Source organism: Manis pentadactyla, chromosome 14, assembly GCF_030020395.1.
Source record: "Manis pentadactyla isolate mManPen7 chromosome 14, mManPen7.hap1, whole genome shotgun sequence".
In the NCBI taxonomy this organism is placed as follows: domain Eukaryota; kingdom Metazoa; phylum Chordata; class Mammalia; order Pholidota; family Manidae; genus Manis; species Manis pentadactyla.
In genome coordinates, this window is record NC_080032.1 from 20,741,447 (window position 1) to 20,758,521 (window position 17,075).

The window sequence follows — 17,075 nt, forward strand, 5'->3', positions numbered from 1 at the left end:
TGCAGGTTCTGAAGCACCAGGTCTGGGGTAGGGCCTGAGATGCTGCATTTCTAGAAAGCTTCCACCTGGTGCTGCTGGTCCCCAGGTGTACTCTAAATAGCAAGGCTACCTAACAATATAACCTGTGGGCATCCTTGTGATCTCAGGCAGGTGTGGGACACTTCTCACCAGCTTAAAGTAAGTCATCTCCTTGCTTTTACAAGACCTATTGTTCCCATTCCAGCCACAGTCACTGCACATAGATGGATCTGGACCCCGCCCGCCCCTCCACGAGCAGGTCCCAGCTGTGGACACGGCAGGCATGAGAACCGCTGGGATGGGGCTTGGGCATCGCAGGCCCCAGGAGGCCCCAGGCAGCCCTGCCTGGCAGCCACCTGATGCTGACTCCCCCTCTAGGCCCTCCTCGCCTTTGCCATTCTCTCAAAGCGCTCTGACTGGCAATGTTGTAAATAACAACTTCTCCCTTTGTGTTCTATTTAACAGAGCCGCTCTGCCCAAGAAACAGCCAAACGCAGCCTGTAGGTCTGGGAGCCTCCACCGTGACCCAGGTCAGCCAGAGCCGCTCAGGGAGGCGGATGCACAGAGTCAAGTCTGCATGCTCCTCCTTCCCTCATCTTCCTCTTCCTGCATCCCTCCTCCCTGTTCCTCTAGAAACTGATTTTATAGGATGATGGCGGGTGGGAGCAGTAACGGGGAGTGAGCCCCATCTAAGGTCTCAGAACACCTAGAATAACAATAGCCGATGTTTACTGGGCACTTACCACATGCCAGGGGCAGAGATCAGCACTCACGTGGGTTTCCTGAATTCCTTCCAGCCCACCTAACCTAAGGACTATCCTTGTCCCCATTCCGCAAATAATAAGATGGAGACACAGAGAGGTTAAGTGATTTACCCAAGTCACACAGCTGGGAAGTGGAGAATTCTAGATGCTGAAAGGCTCCATTAACATGCATTGTACTGGGAGAGTGTCATTAGCTTCTATCAGTGGCAGCAAATGGCATGGAAAAACAACAGATGTAGATCATTATTTGGATGTCTCAGCTCAGGGACCCTTGTTATTTGTGAATTCAGAACAGACCAATAAAGGGAGAAGCATGTGGGGTGAAGATGGGCAGACCTCCCTTCTCTGTTTGAAGATCAGGAATGAACAGAGGGTTTCCTGCAGCCCATCCACTGGGACACCCTCTCGGTTGCCCCAAATACGAGAGACTCAACATGGAGGGCCCCACCAGCCAAAGAGTATAAACTTGGAAATAAAACTTCACAGGAAGCTAAGTCAATATTATGTCATGGAAGACAAGGAGTCATGGTGATAAAACAATTCAGCTTCTTCACCCCACATGCCTCATGGAAGACTCTCACAACTCACAATGTATGTCAATCACTCAGAGAGCATTAAAAAGAAGTACACAATGCATGGGGCCCCAGCTTCTCAGCTATGGACCTGGTGAAGCCCAGCTGCCAGCATCGCAGCCTACGGCCCTGCTGAGAGCCCCTGCATGAAGGGATGGTCCCCAAATGCGTGGTGTCTCCAAATCACCTACGTGTTTTGACATTCAGACAATGATTCTGCGGGTCTGGGGCTGGGCAGGGGAATCTGCATTTTGAAGTGGTTCGACTGTGTGATCCTGATGCTGGTGAATTCTTGGCTACACTTTGAGAAATGCTATCGTCAGGAAGGAAGCAGGAGAGCAAATCACATGGGAAAATGTTTTCCTTGTTGCATTCAGTGGGGGAAAAGAACCCAGGATGGACAATTGTGATTCAGGGTATGAGTTTGGGTTTAGAACATGCTCATTTGAACATATTCACTGGACAAAAAAAAAAAATTAGAAAGGAAACACACCAAAATACTCATAGTGATTATCACTGGGTAGTGGGAATATAAGCAACTGTTATTTTCTTCTTTAACACTTCCCCACCTCCCTCCTCAAGGGAGCTGGACTCCTTTACCATTTCTTAACTTTAGTATGTCTTAGCTTTATATCAGGAGAAAAAAGTGCATTTTTGAAGATAGAGAACAGGTAAGCCAAGGTTTAAAAGATGCAGGTTTGATTCCTACCTTTTATCCAGTCAATGACCTTGTAACGCCTCTGCTCTGAGTCCCCTTTTCCCAGACTATCATGTGAGAGGTGAGATGAGATGCACCTCAAGCCTCCCCTCCTGGCCAACAGTCAGGGATTCTCAGACCCTGGGGCTGAAACAGAAGATGCGCCTGGTGTTCTGAAATGGAAGGTTCCTCACTGCCTAAGAGAGGACCTGTCTGCTTCCACAGCCTGTTTGTTTGCCTGTCTAATGTCTCCACATTAACTGCCCAATTAGCTGGACGCTCTAAGTGGCTGTCACTCTCTACTTACGTTTTTACATGCCTGATTAACTTTATGACTACTACTCACACCTCACATCCAGGAAACATCCATCACCAGGCTGGGCGCTCAAGGGGAGCCTTTGGTTACCCAGTGAAGTTGGGTGGGCACCTTCTATTTCCCAGGATGCTCCCAGAGGCACCAGAAAGGGTACATCCCCTCCTCTGGGCAGCAACTGATGACCTACGGAAGTGGTAGGAAGTGGATTCTCAGCTTGGTCTGACCTTGCCCTCCAAATGGGTGCAGATAGGCTACTCCAAATGTTTGTGGAGCACCTACCACACGCCAAGCAGACAGTGAGAACCCAACAGGGAACAAACCAGAAGCGGTCTCCAGCCTCAGGGAGTGGCCTCTAGCGAGGAACTCAGACACTTTAAATAACCATGCAGATCATCGTGATTACACTCAGCCTCAGCACTCTGAAGAACAGTTTTGGGCAGCTAGGAGAACGCACAAGAGGGGACATAAATGGTCAAGATGGGGCGTCAGAGAAAGTGACCATTGAGTTGAGACCTGATGATAAAGAGGAGCTGACCCAGTAAAGAGGATGAGGAAACACCCTGGAAGAAGAGGAAACAGCATGTGCAAAGGACCTGAGAGGCACTCAGCATAGCTGGTGGGTTAGATGGTGGGAGACAAGCCTAGGGAAGTAGGCAGGGGCCATCCCATGCAGGTCTTGAGTCTAAGAATGATGGCACAGCATCAAAGGGCTTTACGTAGAAGGCATTCAACTTGCCGTCTTTTGAGACATAAGGACAAAGCCCTTGGGCGGCTCAGAGCAGTGACAGGTTCAGGCACTGCAGTGGTTCCTGAATGTGACAGATTTTGCCTACACTGGGTTTGGACCAGGTTCCTTAAAACCACAAGATTGTCCCAAATGGGCCTAACTTAGTAGTGGTAAAAAGAGCACCCTAAAAGGAGGGCTATGAAATGCCACTGCATGCTACCAGGCTCAAGGAGTCACTGTGTGTATGACGTTCCTTCTGCTGCTGTAACAAATTCCCACAAACTTAGTAGCATAAAACAACATACATTTACTGTCTAATAGTTGTGGAGGTAAAATCTGCATTTTACATATGTCTGATGCAGGTCTCACTGGGCTGACTTCAGGCCCTGGCAGAGCTGCATTTTTTTCTAGAGACTCTAGGTGAAAATCTGTTCCCTGCCTTTCCAATTTATAGAAGCCACCTATATGCCTTCATGGCCCCTTCCCTCCAACTCCAAAGCCAGCAGTACAGCATTTCCCCATCTTGCTGTGATGCTAATCCTCCTGCCTCCCTCTTACCAGGACCCATGTGGTTATACTGGGTCCACAGGATAAGCCAGGATAATTTCCTCCATCTCAAGATTCCTAATTTAATCACATCTACAAAAGTCCCTTTTGCCATGTAAGATGACATAGTCACAGTTCTAGGGTTTAGGATGTGGGCATCTTTGGGGGGGCCGTTATTCTGCCTCCCAAACCCACAATCCTGGTCATTCTGCCAACCAGCTCTCTTTCTACCTGCTTCACATCCGAATCAGACTTGAGCCTCCTCTCCAGAGCAAGGTTTAGGCAACTCCTCTCTGCCTGGCTCTGGATGTCCAAGAAGTCTAGTTTTGGACTCTGCGAGATCCCAGTCACCTTCTCCAGGTGCTCCCTCTCAACCTGGAAAGTGTCTCTATGCGTATGTGCACATGTACACATGTTCATGCATATGCATACACACACACACACTCACACTTTCAAGATTTATCAATTTAGACGGTTACAATGCAAGGTTTTGGGGTCCATTCTGGAGAGAGCTTGCCTGGGTCCTTATCTGGACTTTGCTACTTCTTAGCTCTGTGACCCCAAAAAGGTTACTTAACCTTTCTGAGCCTCCATTTTTCATCTGTAAATTAGGGACAACAAAGTCCTTACTTCTTAGGATTATTGCAAAGATAAAATTAGAGTGTAAAATGCCCAGAACCTGGTAACTACTCAATAATGGCTGCTGCTCATTATTTCTTCAGGAAATTTGTGGCTTTTATAACTCCCTATATTCACACTTTTCCTGTGTAGCCAAGGTGCTATAATCTGCCCATGAAATGCATCTTTCTAAAGCTTTTAAAGGAGCTGCAGTGACTAGGAATTGTCAAGGCTCATGTGCCCATCTCTAAATACACACACACAGATGGCACATGGACCCACATATGAACATGTGCCCCACAGGCACACCAGTAGAGGCACATGTGCATTTGTCCCTGTGAACAAGGGCACATGCATGCACACACACATGCACGTGCAAGTGGTCAGTACCTATATGCAGAACACATCTCCAAAAGCCTGGCTGTACATTCACCGTCCTTGCAGAGAGCCCAGCTCCCGTTGGCTGCCTTCCACAGACAAGATTATAAGCTAAACAGAGGACTGACAATGCTTGTTTGTTAAACTCAGAATCCTTCCAAAAGTCTAAACGGGCCACTGAAACATTCAGGCAACCACTGAGCTTTCAGACAGGTATTGCTGCAGGGTCTCAACGCTGAAGAGAAGGCTAATGGAGGTACAACTGCGCGAGGAGGTAGGCTTAATGTGGTATGCTGCAGAGCCAAGGAAGACGCCCCACCTGTCAAGGTGTGATGGGTTCATGTGCAGTTTCCTGAAACCAGGAGGCAATGGCGAAAAGCTGGGATGGCACCACTGACCGGGATGGGGCCAGAGCAGCTGCCTTTAGAGCAGCGGTTGACCATGATTACACAACATTCACAAACACGCGGCACAGTGAGAGGGGATGCCACGCTGTCTCTCCATCTCCCTCCTTCTGTCCCACGTGCGCACAAGCCATCAATTCCAGAATCATGCTGTTTCCCCTTACCCTAATTGCCAAGTGTGGGATATTACCATCAAGTTTATTAGACTTGGCATTTTCTGAAGTCAAAATCGTGCCATCTGCTGTGGACGGGGGCATGGCTGCTCTGATGGAAGCCTGCCTGGGACCCCAATGCCAGGGCCTCTCAGCAACATGTCCTTAAACGACTGAGCTGCTCTGCTGTGAAGCCATTCGGCCGGCAGGTGGGGTGTGCATTTCAGACTCATTAATTCTCACTATTGTTTATTACTGTCACCATCCGGGGAGCTGTGGATTTATTCTCTCTCCTTGATGGATTGGTGGATGGGATTCCTGCCTGGGCCTCAGCACTTTGGGGAGGGGGGTCACCCCAGCTCAGACTTGGAGCCAAGAGAGAAAGAGAGCTAGAAGACTCAGCCAAGCTAAAGTGTGTAGTCAATGCCAGGCAAGGTTCTGGGTCATTATAAACCCAGCAATAGTAATAGTTTCCACAAGCTGTGGTAAGTACTTTATATGCATTGTTTTCCTTGAGCCATCTACAACCTGCGAGATCAGTTCTATTAGTCACTCCCATTTTACAGATGGGGAAACTGAGGCACACAAAGGGAAGTCACTTGCCCAAGGGCACAGGGCCTGCAAGTGGCAGAGATGGGATTGGAGGCTAAGTCTAGCTGCCCAGATGCTGTCACCTGCTTTAGGAGAATGGAGTCTATTCCATCTCAGTGCTTATGGTTGGGGCTCTTTTTAACCCCTCCACCTGCCCTTCCCTGGCATGGAAAGTACAGCCAAGAGAATGTGTTGCTGGGGCCCAGGGTGGGGCAGTGCGAGGGTCACTGCAGTGGAGAGGAACAACTGTCCCATGGAAGGAGGAAGTGCGTGAGACTGAGCCCAGGGACCTGAGTTACCCTGTAAATTACTGACTTCCCTAAACCCCTGAAGCCATTTGTCAGTTGGCTTCCCTGCCCGCATCCCAAAAGGCAATAGGATAAAGTGCAAAGACAGATTCCAGTTCAAAGTCTCTTCTGGCCATGTAAAGGCTTGTGTTACCCTGGGCGAGGGTTTTAACCTCAGAGAGCTTCAGTTTTCTCAGCTGTAAAGCAGAGACTATAGTCTGTCTCTTGGCAAAGACATTATGAGGATTAAGGGAAATACAATGTATTTGAAAGCTCCTTGCACAGTGCTTGGCAGTAAAGACTTGCCTCTCTCTAAACATAGACTAGCAGAATAAGACTTTAACTATGGAGCCAGTCAGCCTAGGTTCATAATCCCAATTCTATCTCTTGTTAACCTGGGCAAGTGGCTTAAACTCTCTGTGCCTCAGTTTCCTCACCTGTAAAATGGGAACGATAATAATGTGGCCTAACATGTAGGGCTGCTGTGAAGTTACACAAATGAGTCTACATAAAGCTCTGAGCACAGTGTCAGCACGTGATGCTTTGTTAGAGTGGCCTGTTGTTACTGTTTCCCGTGCAGGTGGGCATGTGCAAGAAAATCCTCAAGTCTGCTTCTTCTCCTTTTTGTGAACCCCCTGACACAAGGGCTAGTGCGGTGGTTCTCAGCAGGGGGTGACCTGGCCCTTCAGGACCCATGTGTCAAGTCTGGAGATATTTCAGGGTGTTACAGCTAGGTGGGGGAGGGGGGTCACTGCAGGCATCTAGAGGGTGGGAACCAGAGATGCTGCTCAAAACTGCAATGCCCAGGATGGCTCCCACCGTAAAGACCTATCTGTCTCCAAATGTAGATAGTGCCGAGGTTGAAAAACCCTGGGCTGGAGGGACCTGGGGACCACTTGGTCCAACTCCCCATTTTACAGATGAGATCTGGGAGTCCAAGAGGTTGATGTGATTCAGTGAGAGGCTTAGGGTTTAGGGTTCATCCAGTGTTCACTCATTCATTCTCTTTTATGCCAGGCACTGGGATACTTAAGCAATTAAGAAGACTTCCACATTGATTTTATACAAACAGATTCTGTCAAAGTATTCAGGCTTAGGACATTAGAAAGCACCAATCCAATCCCTGGATACTACACAGAAGTTCTTAACATCAGGGGGTTCAGAGTCCCCTTAAAACTTGATGAAATCTATGTATATTTTCTCTCAAAAAATCCACACAGATACATGCATAAATGTGTCTGTATATAAAGATGCCACAACCCTCCTGAATTCTTCCCACAGAACACCTAGGACTCTAGGTCATAAAAATGGTGGTGGTTGGGGGTGGGGGTCCTCCTTTAGAAAGAGGAGAGTGACCAGGCTTATTGTCAGCCTGTAAAACCACAGGAAAGATGCCTACCTAATTAAATGTGACAAGTTCCAAGTATTATTACTTACTTCTCCCTCTGTCCACATTTTGGAAAAATTCTGTGCCAAAAATAGAGGGGATGGTGGAACTGAGATGGGGAGGTGATAGGAATCCAGCAGATTCTGACAACAACAGGTCGTCCTGTGTCTTTCTAACATCTCCTCCATCACAGCATCTGGAGACCAAGGTTAATGACAAATCCTAATTACTTTTTTGGGCCCATCTGTTTAGGGAAGTTGACTTTGAATGGAAGCCACCCCACTGCCTGCCCCTTCGCAGGCAGGATATGTGAGCCAATGCCTTTGAGAGGCTCTGGACAGAAAGAAATATAATAAGGATGCAGAGGGACCTACCACTGGGAAAAAACAAAACAAAATCCCAAACCGCAGACTTTCCAGGAAAATGTTTAATTCCAGACTTAATACAGTCTAAACATCCTGTGGACACCCCATGGGCATCTGTCCAACTCACAGAGGCCCTTTTCACACTCAGGAGAAGCACTCAACAGCTATGTTTGTAGAGCCTGGCACCTCTGGCCACAGCTGATTGGCCAAGAGATAGGTGCTCGAGGTGAGCTGAACCAATCAGTTCCTTCCCTGCTAGTCTGGAATTAGGACTAAGAGGAGCTATAAAACCAGGGAGGTATAGCATGGGAATATTTTCAGACACATGGGAAAGGGAGCATGAGCCTAGGCTGTGTTTCCGCCCTTGGATCCCTTGAGATACTCTGAATCTTTATATTAAATTCCCTTTTTTGAGTAATATGGTAGAATCTCCAAAGATGGCCTCCATTAACACCTTCATTCCCTGGTGGGGTAAGTCCTTCTTCCACAAGGAGAAGGGGCCCATTTCCCAAGAGAACGTGGTAGAGCGATGCCCTACCAGTTTAAGACCTAGCTGTTAAGAACCCTGGAAACTTCCACCTTTGCTCTCTTGAGAGCCAGCCACCATGTAAAGGAGCTCAGGCCAAACTTCTGAATAAGGAAAATCCCATGGGGAGGGCTACAAAGAGAAACTGAGGCACAGCCATGGGAGTGGAGCCTTCCTGGCCCTTCCGGCCCAGCCCAGCCACCAGCTGAATGAAACTGAAGGAGCTCCTCCCGCCCATGCCACCTGGAGCAGAAAACCTGCCCAGCAGAGCCCTGCCTGAGTTTTCAACCCACAGAATGATGAAAAATAATATACTGATTGTTGCTTTGAGTCACGTGGCTCTGGGGATTTGTTATGCAGCAAGAGATAACCAAAACAAAACTCACTGGAATTGATCTCCTTTCTTGCAGGCAGAGTGTCCTAATAATAGAAAGTCTGTAGCCATCAGGGCATGCAAAATAGACTCTGAGATCCCACTTAGTGCTTGAATAAGGAATGTTGTGGGTGGGTGGGGGGAGAGGCTGTTTAATGAGTTTCCCTTTTGGCTGTTGTCTTTCCCTGTGGGGATGCTGAGAAGAGCAGAGCTGGGTTGTGTGGCCAAGAGGTGATGAAGGTCTAGGCAACTCCTTGGCCAGCAGCAAAGAGGCTCCAGGGAGGGCAGCAGCTCTGGGCTGCTGCACGGCCTGTGGCTCCAGAGAGGCAGTGCTTCCTGGGAAGGCCTGTGGGCAACTGTCCCCGGAACTCTTAGTGTGCACCCCAGTTCAGGCAGCTCTGGAGGTTCAAACAGGTTAATACAATCTGGAAGAAAGCCCTGGGTCAGCCCAGAAGGGGCTCCAGCTTCTAGATCCCTAAATGTCCCCTCCAAAGATGACCTTTAAAAATTTCCATGTTCTGCAGGGTCTAAGAATCTGGGACCAGGTCTTCAGGAAAGACACCTGATAGTTAACAGTAAAATTCTAGAGTGGCCAGTGGGAGAGCGTGTGTGCGGGTGTATTACCTCAGCTATATGTGGCCTTTGCAAGTGATTTGACCTCTCTAAGCTTATTTCCTCACCTGCAAAATGGGGACAATAAAAACACCTACTTGATAGGGTTCAGAAAAGCAGTTAATTCACATCAAGTTTTTAGATTCAGTGCTTGGCACATAGGTCTCCATAAATGGTATCCATTATGGAGTTTTTTTATTATGTTTATTAACAATGATTTTACACCTCTCCCAGATGGCTTTCACTCAGGTAACAGAAGATTCAGCATCATAGAGCTGGTGTCCTGACCCAGAAGGGCTCACAGATACATCTGCAGTTTCAACAGGAGGAGCTCATTTGCTCTGCGAAGGGCCAGCCAGCAGCGCTGTATGGGGTCCCCCAGACACAGCCAAACACTATAGAGTCTGATCAGGAAGAACCATGAGAATCAAACTGACCACCTCACTGAATGGGTGGGGAAGCAGAGGCCCCAAGGGCTCACTGACCGAGAGCCTCGGGTTTTGAAGTGGGAGCCCTAACGACACCCCGTTTTCAGCCCTGCTTCATGTCTGATCGGTTGCTTTGCTTTCATCTGACACTGCTCTGATCCCCTCCCAGGAAGTGTGGGTAGAATGGAAATCAGGGCAGATTTTAGCACAAAGGACACAAACAGCATTGAGTTGGGCTCTGGTGAGGCTACTAGAGAACGCAGGCTGCTGGAAGGGCTCCAGGAAACGGTCACAGCCAGAGTGCCCAGGACTGTCCTCCTCACTCTGGCAGAAGGCACACCATCTCAGCAAAGGGACACTCTGTCACCATGGGCTTGGCCCAGCTTCCCTGGAAGCCTCTCAAATCTTCTTCAGGGAAGTCAGGGGCTGCTGGAATTCCAGGGCTTGCCAAATAGCAGTCTTGGGGGCATAATTCTAGAACATAGGCTTTGGCTAGTGTCAAAAACAGACTTCTCAGGAAATTCATAGTTAAATGATTGCCACCACTTATTGAGCGTGTGCTCTGTGCCAGGCACCATGATAATCCTTTGCATGCTAATTAAACACTCATTGAGAAGTATGTGCTAATATACTGTCCTTATTTTGCAGATGAGGAAACTGGGACACAAAGAGGTAAAGTGGTTGACCTAAGATCACATGGGCGGTAAATGGTAAAGCTGGAATGTGAACCTGGTCTCTCCAACTCTGGGGCCATAGTGATTAAGCACTAAGCTATCCTACCATATCACCAGGTTAGCTGAGGCTGTATGACAAGACATGGAAGACACGGCAGAGGTCCCATCTATCCTGTTTCTAGAATATTCAAGATGGAATCTGCTCAGTCCACAGGGACCCCCTGAACTGTACCTGCAGAGACAGCCCAGAGGCTACATTTGTACAACATGGCCAGCACCCTAGGCCACCGTTCATTGGATGAGAGATAGCACCTGACATAAACCAGTCAGTCAGAGTGCCTTCCCTGGGAATTTGGATCCTGGACTAGAAAATTCTAAACTCTCCGCCTCTTGGCCGCAAGAGCTATAGAAAGAAATTGGGGGCAGCATCATCTGCCATTTTCACTCATTCACTCAATAAAATAACTTACTGCACACCTACTATCTACCAGGCTCTGGGGCTTCAGTGGGGAACAAAGCAGGCAAAAATCTCCACTCTCCGAATCTTATAATCTAACAGGGAGAGAAATACACTGGTAAAACTAAATACATAAACTATAAAATATGTTATCTGGTCGTGAGTGCTGTGCTGGGAAGAGGCTGAGAGGGGAGCTCTTGCTTGCAGGTGTTTACCTCCGACATCCATTTCCTCCTTCCCACATGGCTGAGGCCCATTGTTGGGTGAAGTGAAAACATACACGCACACAGGCACGCTCAAGACCTCCAGCCTGGACAAGCCCACTCCTGACAGAGCTTTATAAAAGCAAAATTAAAAAAGCAACCTCCCGAGAAAGCTGACGGAGGGCCTCCTAAGTAGCTGCCACGCCGTGGTGGGCATCTGTTGCTTGTCAGCGGCAGCCCTCCCCTCCCCAGCCGGCCTGGAGTAAAATTATTTACAGAGGCTCAAATCAAAGGCATCCACTTCCTGCGTGTTCATGACATCATTTTCCCCCAAAGCCCTCATTAACCCCTAGGTGAGTGTGTGAGTGGGGAGAGAAACTGGCACCTCTGTGTCTAAATCCCTTGTAAGCCCTTGGCAAAGGCTGGCCCTGGCAGAAGGGTGGGGAGGGGCTTCCCGGCAACCCCTCCCATTTCCCATCTGAAGCCCCAGTATCGGAGGACCCCTCCACCGCCCGGCACTCTGGCAGCGGAAGTTCCCACCCACAGACACACGACACTGTCGCCCCCGTCCCAGCTCCTCCACGATCACCTGGGTGCCCCCCTCCTCCCTTCCCAAGTCCACCCCCACCCCCTCCCTCTCTCTCCAGCACTGTCCTTCTCACTGATTTTGTCACTCTCAGACACAGCTACACATCTTCCTTATAGCCCTTGCCTCTCTTCTCACATACATTTTTTTAAGGCTCTGCCCCACACACCCCACTTTTTTCCCATCTTCTTACTATTTACTAACCATGAAGTATTCCCAGGGCCTGGGCCAGGAACCGAATGCGCATCTTTCCCCTTCCTACCTACAACCCTGGGGGCCAATTACTGTTGTTTTTCCCCCTGCTGCGAGTGAGCCAGCAGAGGGTCAGACAGGCGGAGCTGCGTGCCCAAGCCAGGAGCACACGGCTAAGGTAAGTGGGGGGCCAGGACGGATCCCCGGGTTCTTCAAGTCCATGGCCACCAGGTTAATTTCCACTGTCTCCCTCTTTGGGGATTGATTTTTTCCAATTGTCTTATTTACTTTCTTTCACATACTGTCCCTTAGACATCCTCTCTCCTTACTTCTCCCTCCGCTATACATTCTGGCATTGACATGGCCAGTGTCTCTGGAACATATTTCTACGCAGGTGAGATTGGCTAAGACACCTGAGCCCACTGCCCCCCACCAAGTCTCCAGCGACAAGCCCCCATCTCCCTGTGAGCAGAACCCCCTCTCCCAGCCTCAGTACCCCTCCCCAGCCAGCCCCTGCCCACTCTCATTCTTTCTCTTTCCCGTCTTCCTGCTCGCCCACTGCATGGCATGCAACAAGGATTCCACTTCTGCCTGGGTGGGTGGCCTGGTGTGTCACAGAAGACAGACCCCAGAGGCAGCCCTGCCCCATGCCAGCTCCCACCGTGTGCAGCACAGCCTCCTGGCCCCCACGCCTTGGCGCTGTCCAAATGCACGGAGTGCAAGCCTCACCCAATTCGTTCCTGCTCCATCTCTTCCATTTTCTCAGCCCGAGCGATCACCCTGTTGATGATTTCCTTCTCCTCATCCGTCAGCTCTTCCTGCTTCCTCTGTCTGTCGGGCTGACCACTGGGATGGACGGGCCAGCCTGCCTGGAGCCTGAAAGGTAATTTGGGAAGGCGTGAGGCTGGAGAGAAAAGCCAGGAGGCTCTGTGGAGTGCGAGCCAGGCCCCACGCCCTGGACTCTGGTAAACCTCGGCTCCCATCTCCTCTGGGAGACTCTCCAGCTGGGAGACTCTGGGCCAAAGAACCACCTCTCGGCATCTCAGTTTGCTCATCTGGGCAACGGGACACACATACCTCCCTCACAGGGCTCTGATGAGTTTATTTTTGTTAAGTGGCTAGCACATGGTAGACGCTGTGAGCTGCATTTGCAGGAAGCTCATGGAAACCCGGAGGGTAGTGGGATTCTCAGGAAAAGGATCCAGAACAGTTGCTGCCTATGGTTGGAATGGAAACAATTCTGGGACGGTGGTTGGAAGCCCTGGGTCTCAGGTTAATGCCAGCCCCGGCCTGGCCCAGGTGTTTTGCTTGGGCTACAGATTTCTTAAAAAATGAATGTTAACTCATTGCCAACTAGGTTCATAAAAAATCTCTTGATGTCACAGAAATACCCAGGTTCCTAGCCTCAAAAGCTATTGTAGCATTTTGAGTTCCATCCTGTGGTCTTCTTGGCTTTTCTTGTTTTAAAAGCACATGCTGACACAGCCCCTGCTGTGTGCCCACATGCCTCATTCCATCCTCACAGCAACCCGACAAGGCAGGATTGATGTTGTCCATTTACTGTTTAGGCAACTCGGATATGGAGAACTGAGACCACTTGCCCGGGGGGCATGTGGCTGGGAAGTGGTGAGGTGGAATTCAGACCTGGGTGGCCTGTACACTTAACCTCCACAATATGGAGGGAATTGAATGCCCAACCAGTAGCGTGGGTGACCAAGCAGAGGATCGGGGGCTGCTGGGAGGAGCGCTGACGCTGTGCTCTAGGGCAAATTGTTATCTCTCCACTGACAGCTGCTCCATACCCAGGCACTGAGTGCATCACCTGAGTGGACTGCAGGGTTAAACACTACTAGAAATTCTTGTCCCTGTTGGGGAAAAAAAAAAAAATCAGTAACTACGAATCCTCAGGAGCCAGCACCCCATTAGCTGCCAGCTTCTATTACTTCCACTGCTCTAATCATGTCAGCAGGCATGAAATTGCCTTTTGACACTCAAAGTTGGAAATTAAAAGCCCGATCTTCCTCCCTCCCCCGCCTCCCCTTCCATCCTCCCAACTTAGAGAAGGAGTTCAAAGCAAAGGGAAGCAGATGTCTGGGGGCCATGCGGGTGTGGCCGGGGGAAGTGCTGGTGGAAACACACCTCCCCTTGGGGCAGGGGCCTCTGCCGGATGCTGCTCAGACCCTCCCACAGCTTCTCACTGATTTAGAATCAAACTCAGAACTAGATAGGGGGGGTGGTTGCACAACATTGTGAATATGCTAAGTGCTATTGTGCACTTTAAAATGTACCTTAATGAAAATAACCCAGTGTTCTTGCCCATCTGTAAAGTCCCACCTGGTCTGTCCCCGACCTGCCTCTCAATCTTTATTGGCCCCCAACCCCCGCCCTGACTGGTGGAGGGGGGTTCTCCCTTATCACTAGCCCTGGCCTCCCTGCTCAGTCTTAAACATGAAAACCTTATATATGCCTCAGGGCCTTTGCACTTGTTCCCCCACCAGGAGCACTTCTTTCCCCAGATCTTCCCATGGCTGGCTTCTCATCATTCAGGTCTTGGCTTAAATGTCAACTCCTCAAAGAGGCCTTCCCTGACCTCACTTGCCCAGGTTTGCTTTCTTCATTGCATCCGCCACTAGTTGAAAAAATCTTTAAAAAATTTTTTGTAGTTTACCTGTTTATTCCATTTCTTGCCCCCACCAGAATGTAGGTTCCAGGAGGGCTGGAGCCCCGTTTGTGTCACTGTTGTGTCAATGGTATTTAGAATAATATCTGACAATGAGCCCAGAAAGGTTTTGAATAAAACATGGTCCCTGTGGCCAAAAGGGATGTTAAATGTCTAATTATAAGTGTGAGCCATGGAAAGGCTGAAGCAATGGCAGTTTCTTAGTCTAGGGGACCAAGGAGCATTCTCTGACATCATTCTGGGCTCCTGATGATTTACAGTGATGCTGGCAAAGCTTAAATATGGAATTCTTTGTTTGCTCAGTCACCTTCCAAAATCCTGGGAAGGGCCTCAGTAATGACCATGTAATCTCAAAAACTTACAAAATCAAGATATTTTTGTCTTCTTTATCTTGAAGAGGGCCCCCTGAATTGCATAAGCTCCAGGCCCCACAAAGCTGGGGCTGGCCCCTGCTGAGACCTCCAAGATAAGCTGCAATGAGTAAGGGGAAGGCAGAGGAAGAGACTTGGCCTGCCAGAGGGAATGAATGGGCTTTGCAAAGGAGAGAGAAGGAAGGGTGCCTGAGGAGGTAAATGAAGAGCAATATGGCAGCCAGCCTGTAAGATGGTCCCCTAGGAGCCCTTTCTCCTGGGAGTCACACCCTCCCCACCGAATCCTGACTGGTCCCGTGTCACCAACTAAATACAGTGGAAGTGGCAATGTGTGGCTTCCAAGGCTAGGTCATAAAAGGCATCACAGCTTCCATCTTGGTCTCTTGGATCATTCACTCTAGGAAAGCCAGACGCCATGTCATGAGGACACTCAAACATCCCTGTGGAGGGGCCCACGTCGAAAGGAACCAAGGCCCCCAGCCAACAACCAGCACCAATTTGGCAGCTGTGCAAACTTCCAGCCCTCATCAGATCCTCTGATCACTGCAACCCCAGCTGACATACGACTACAATGGCATAAGAAACTGTACCAGAACCATCTAGCCCAAGCCACTCTCAAATTCCTACCAACAGAAATTGTGAGATGTAATGAGTGGTTGCTGTTGTTTAAGCCGCTAAATTTGAGGTGATTTGTTCAGCAGCATTAGATAACTGCAAAAACCAGCCCAGCTAGAGGATAAAGACAAGGTGGCATAAAGCCCCATCTGCATACAAGTGTCTGCATACATTTTCTATTCATAATACTGCATAACAAATTATTACAAACATAAGGGCTTAAAACAACACACATTTATTATCTCACAGTTTCCATGTCAGGAGTCCAGGTTTCGCTTAGAGACTTAGACACTGCTTGGCATCTCACAAAGCTGCAATCAGGTGTCAGCTGGGCTGTGTTCTCATTTGGAGGTTTGACTGGCAAAGAATCCGCTTCCAGGAAAATTTGGGTTTCGGCAGAATTCATTTCCTAGCAACTGGGTAAAGCCTTGGCTTTTGCTTGGCAAGAGGCCACACCCAGGTCCTGGAGGCAACCTGCCATCCCTAACCAAGTGGGGCCCTCCAGCTTCAGCCTGTGGGCTGCTTCCTTCATTATCCATGCCAGGTGAATCTCTCGTTCCCGTTGACTGAGACAGAGTCTTAGTAACATAATGTAATTACAAGGGTGACATCCCATCCCCTTTGCCATACTCTATAGATTAGAAACACATCCCAGGTCCTGGCCACACTCAAGGTGAGGGGATTGCATTAAAGCATGAACACCAAGAGGTGGGGACCACTGGGGATCACCTGAAAGTCTGTCTGCCACAGCCTCCCTAGCAGGGGTCCTTCTAGCCTTGCTTGAATGCTCCCCATGATGGAGACCTCACTCTCTGATAAGGCATCTGTGCCGTTCTGCTGGGAAGCTCTTCCTTATGCTGATATCCCTCAGCATGATGTTTCTTCCCATTACTTTTAAAGGCTACACTGGACTCTAGCATAATGAAGACCATCCATCCTTCCCAAAGAGCCGTATTCGTGGGAACTCTGGTTTCCATGGAAATGGATGTCTTGACTATCCCTATTCTTCCTTCCTTCAAGCCCACTTTTCCTCCTTCATTCTCTCCCATTTATTTCCTGCAAAGCAGCTCAGTGACCAAAGCACAGGTGAGATGCTGGTTGGACTTTGTACCCAGCGGAGACCCATCTAAGGGCATGTTCCTGCAGCTCACAATCTGACCTTGGGCTTAGGCAGCTGTGGGATAGCCCTCAAGCCAATGCCTCTCCCTGAACCTGTAACTCACTGGGGTCAGTGTACACAGGAAACAGGTGCTGGGAGAAATGCATGGCTCCAGACACACAAGAAGGGATGGGAACCCCAAGAGGGCTTGCCCAGGGTAATCGCCTCCATCTGCAAACAAGCAGAAGGCCTGCTGGAGACTGCCGGCATCTCTCCAGACCCTTCCCCCCTCCTCTGCTCCAAAAAACACAGTTGACAAACAGCTCATCCAGTGTTTGAAAATGTCACTGATTGGTCTCAGTGGGGGCTCACAAGTCTCCTGTGGGTTTTCGTGTTTTAATTCCAAAAGCAAGCAGAGGGAAATGAGATGGTTTTTC

At 49.3% G+C, this 17,075-nt stretch overlaps 1 protein-coding gene across 3 annotated transcripts in view; it reads right to left on the reverse strand.

Moving 5' to 3' along the window:
- Nucleotides 1-17,075, reverse strand: part of RPH3A (rabphilin 3A) — a 90,226-nt gene that overhangs the window by 31,432 nt on the left and 41,719 nt on the right. For all 3 annotated transcript variants that reach the window (XM_057491731.1, XM_057491732.1, XM_036929412.2), the window contains one exon: nt 12,603-12,749. In XM_057491731.1, coding sequence (XP_057347714.1) covers nt 12,603-12,749 — 147 coding nt within the window. The remainder of the gene's footprint in view (nt 1-12,602; nt 12,750-17,075) is intronic.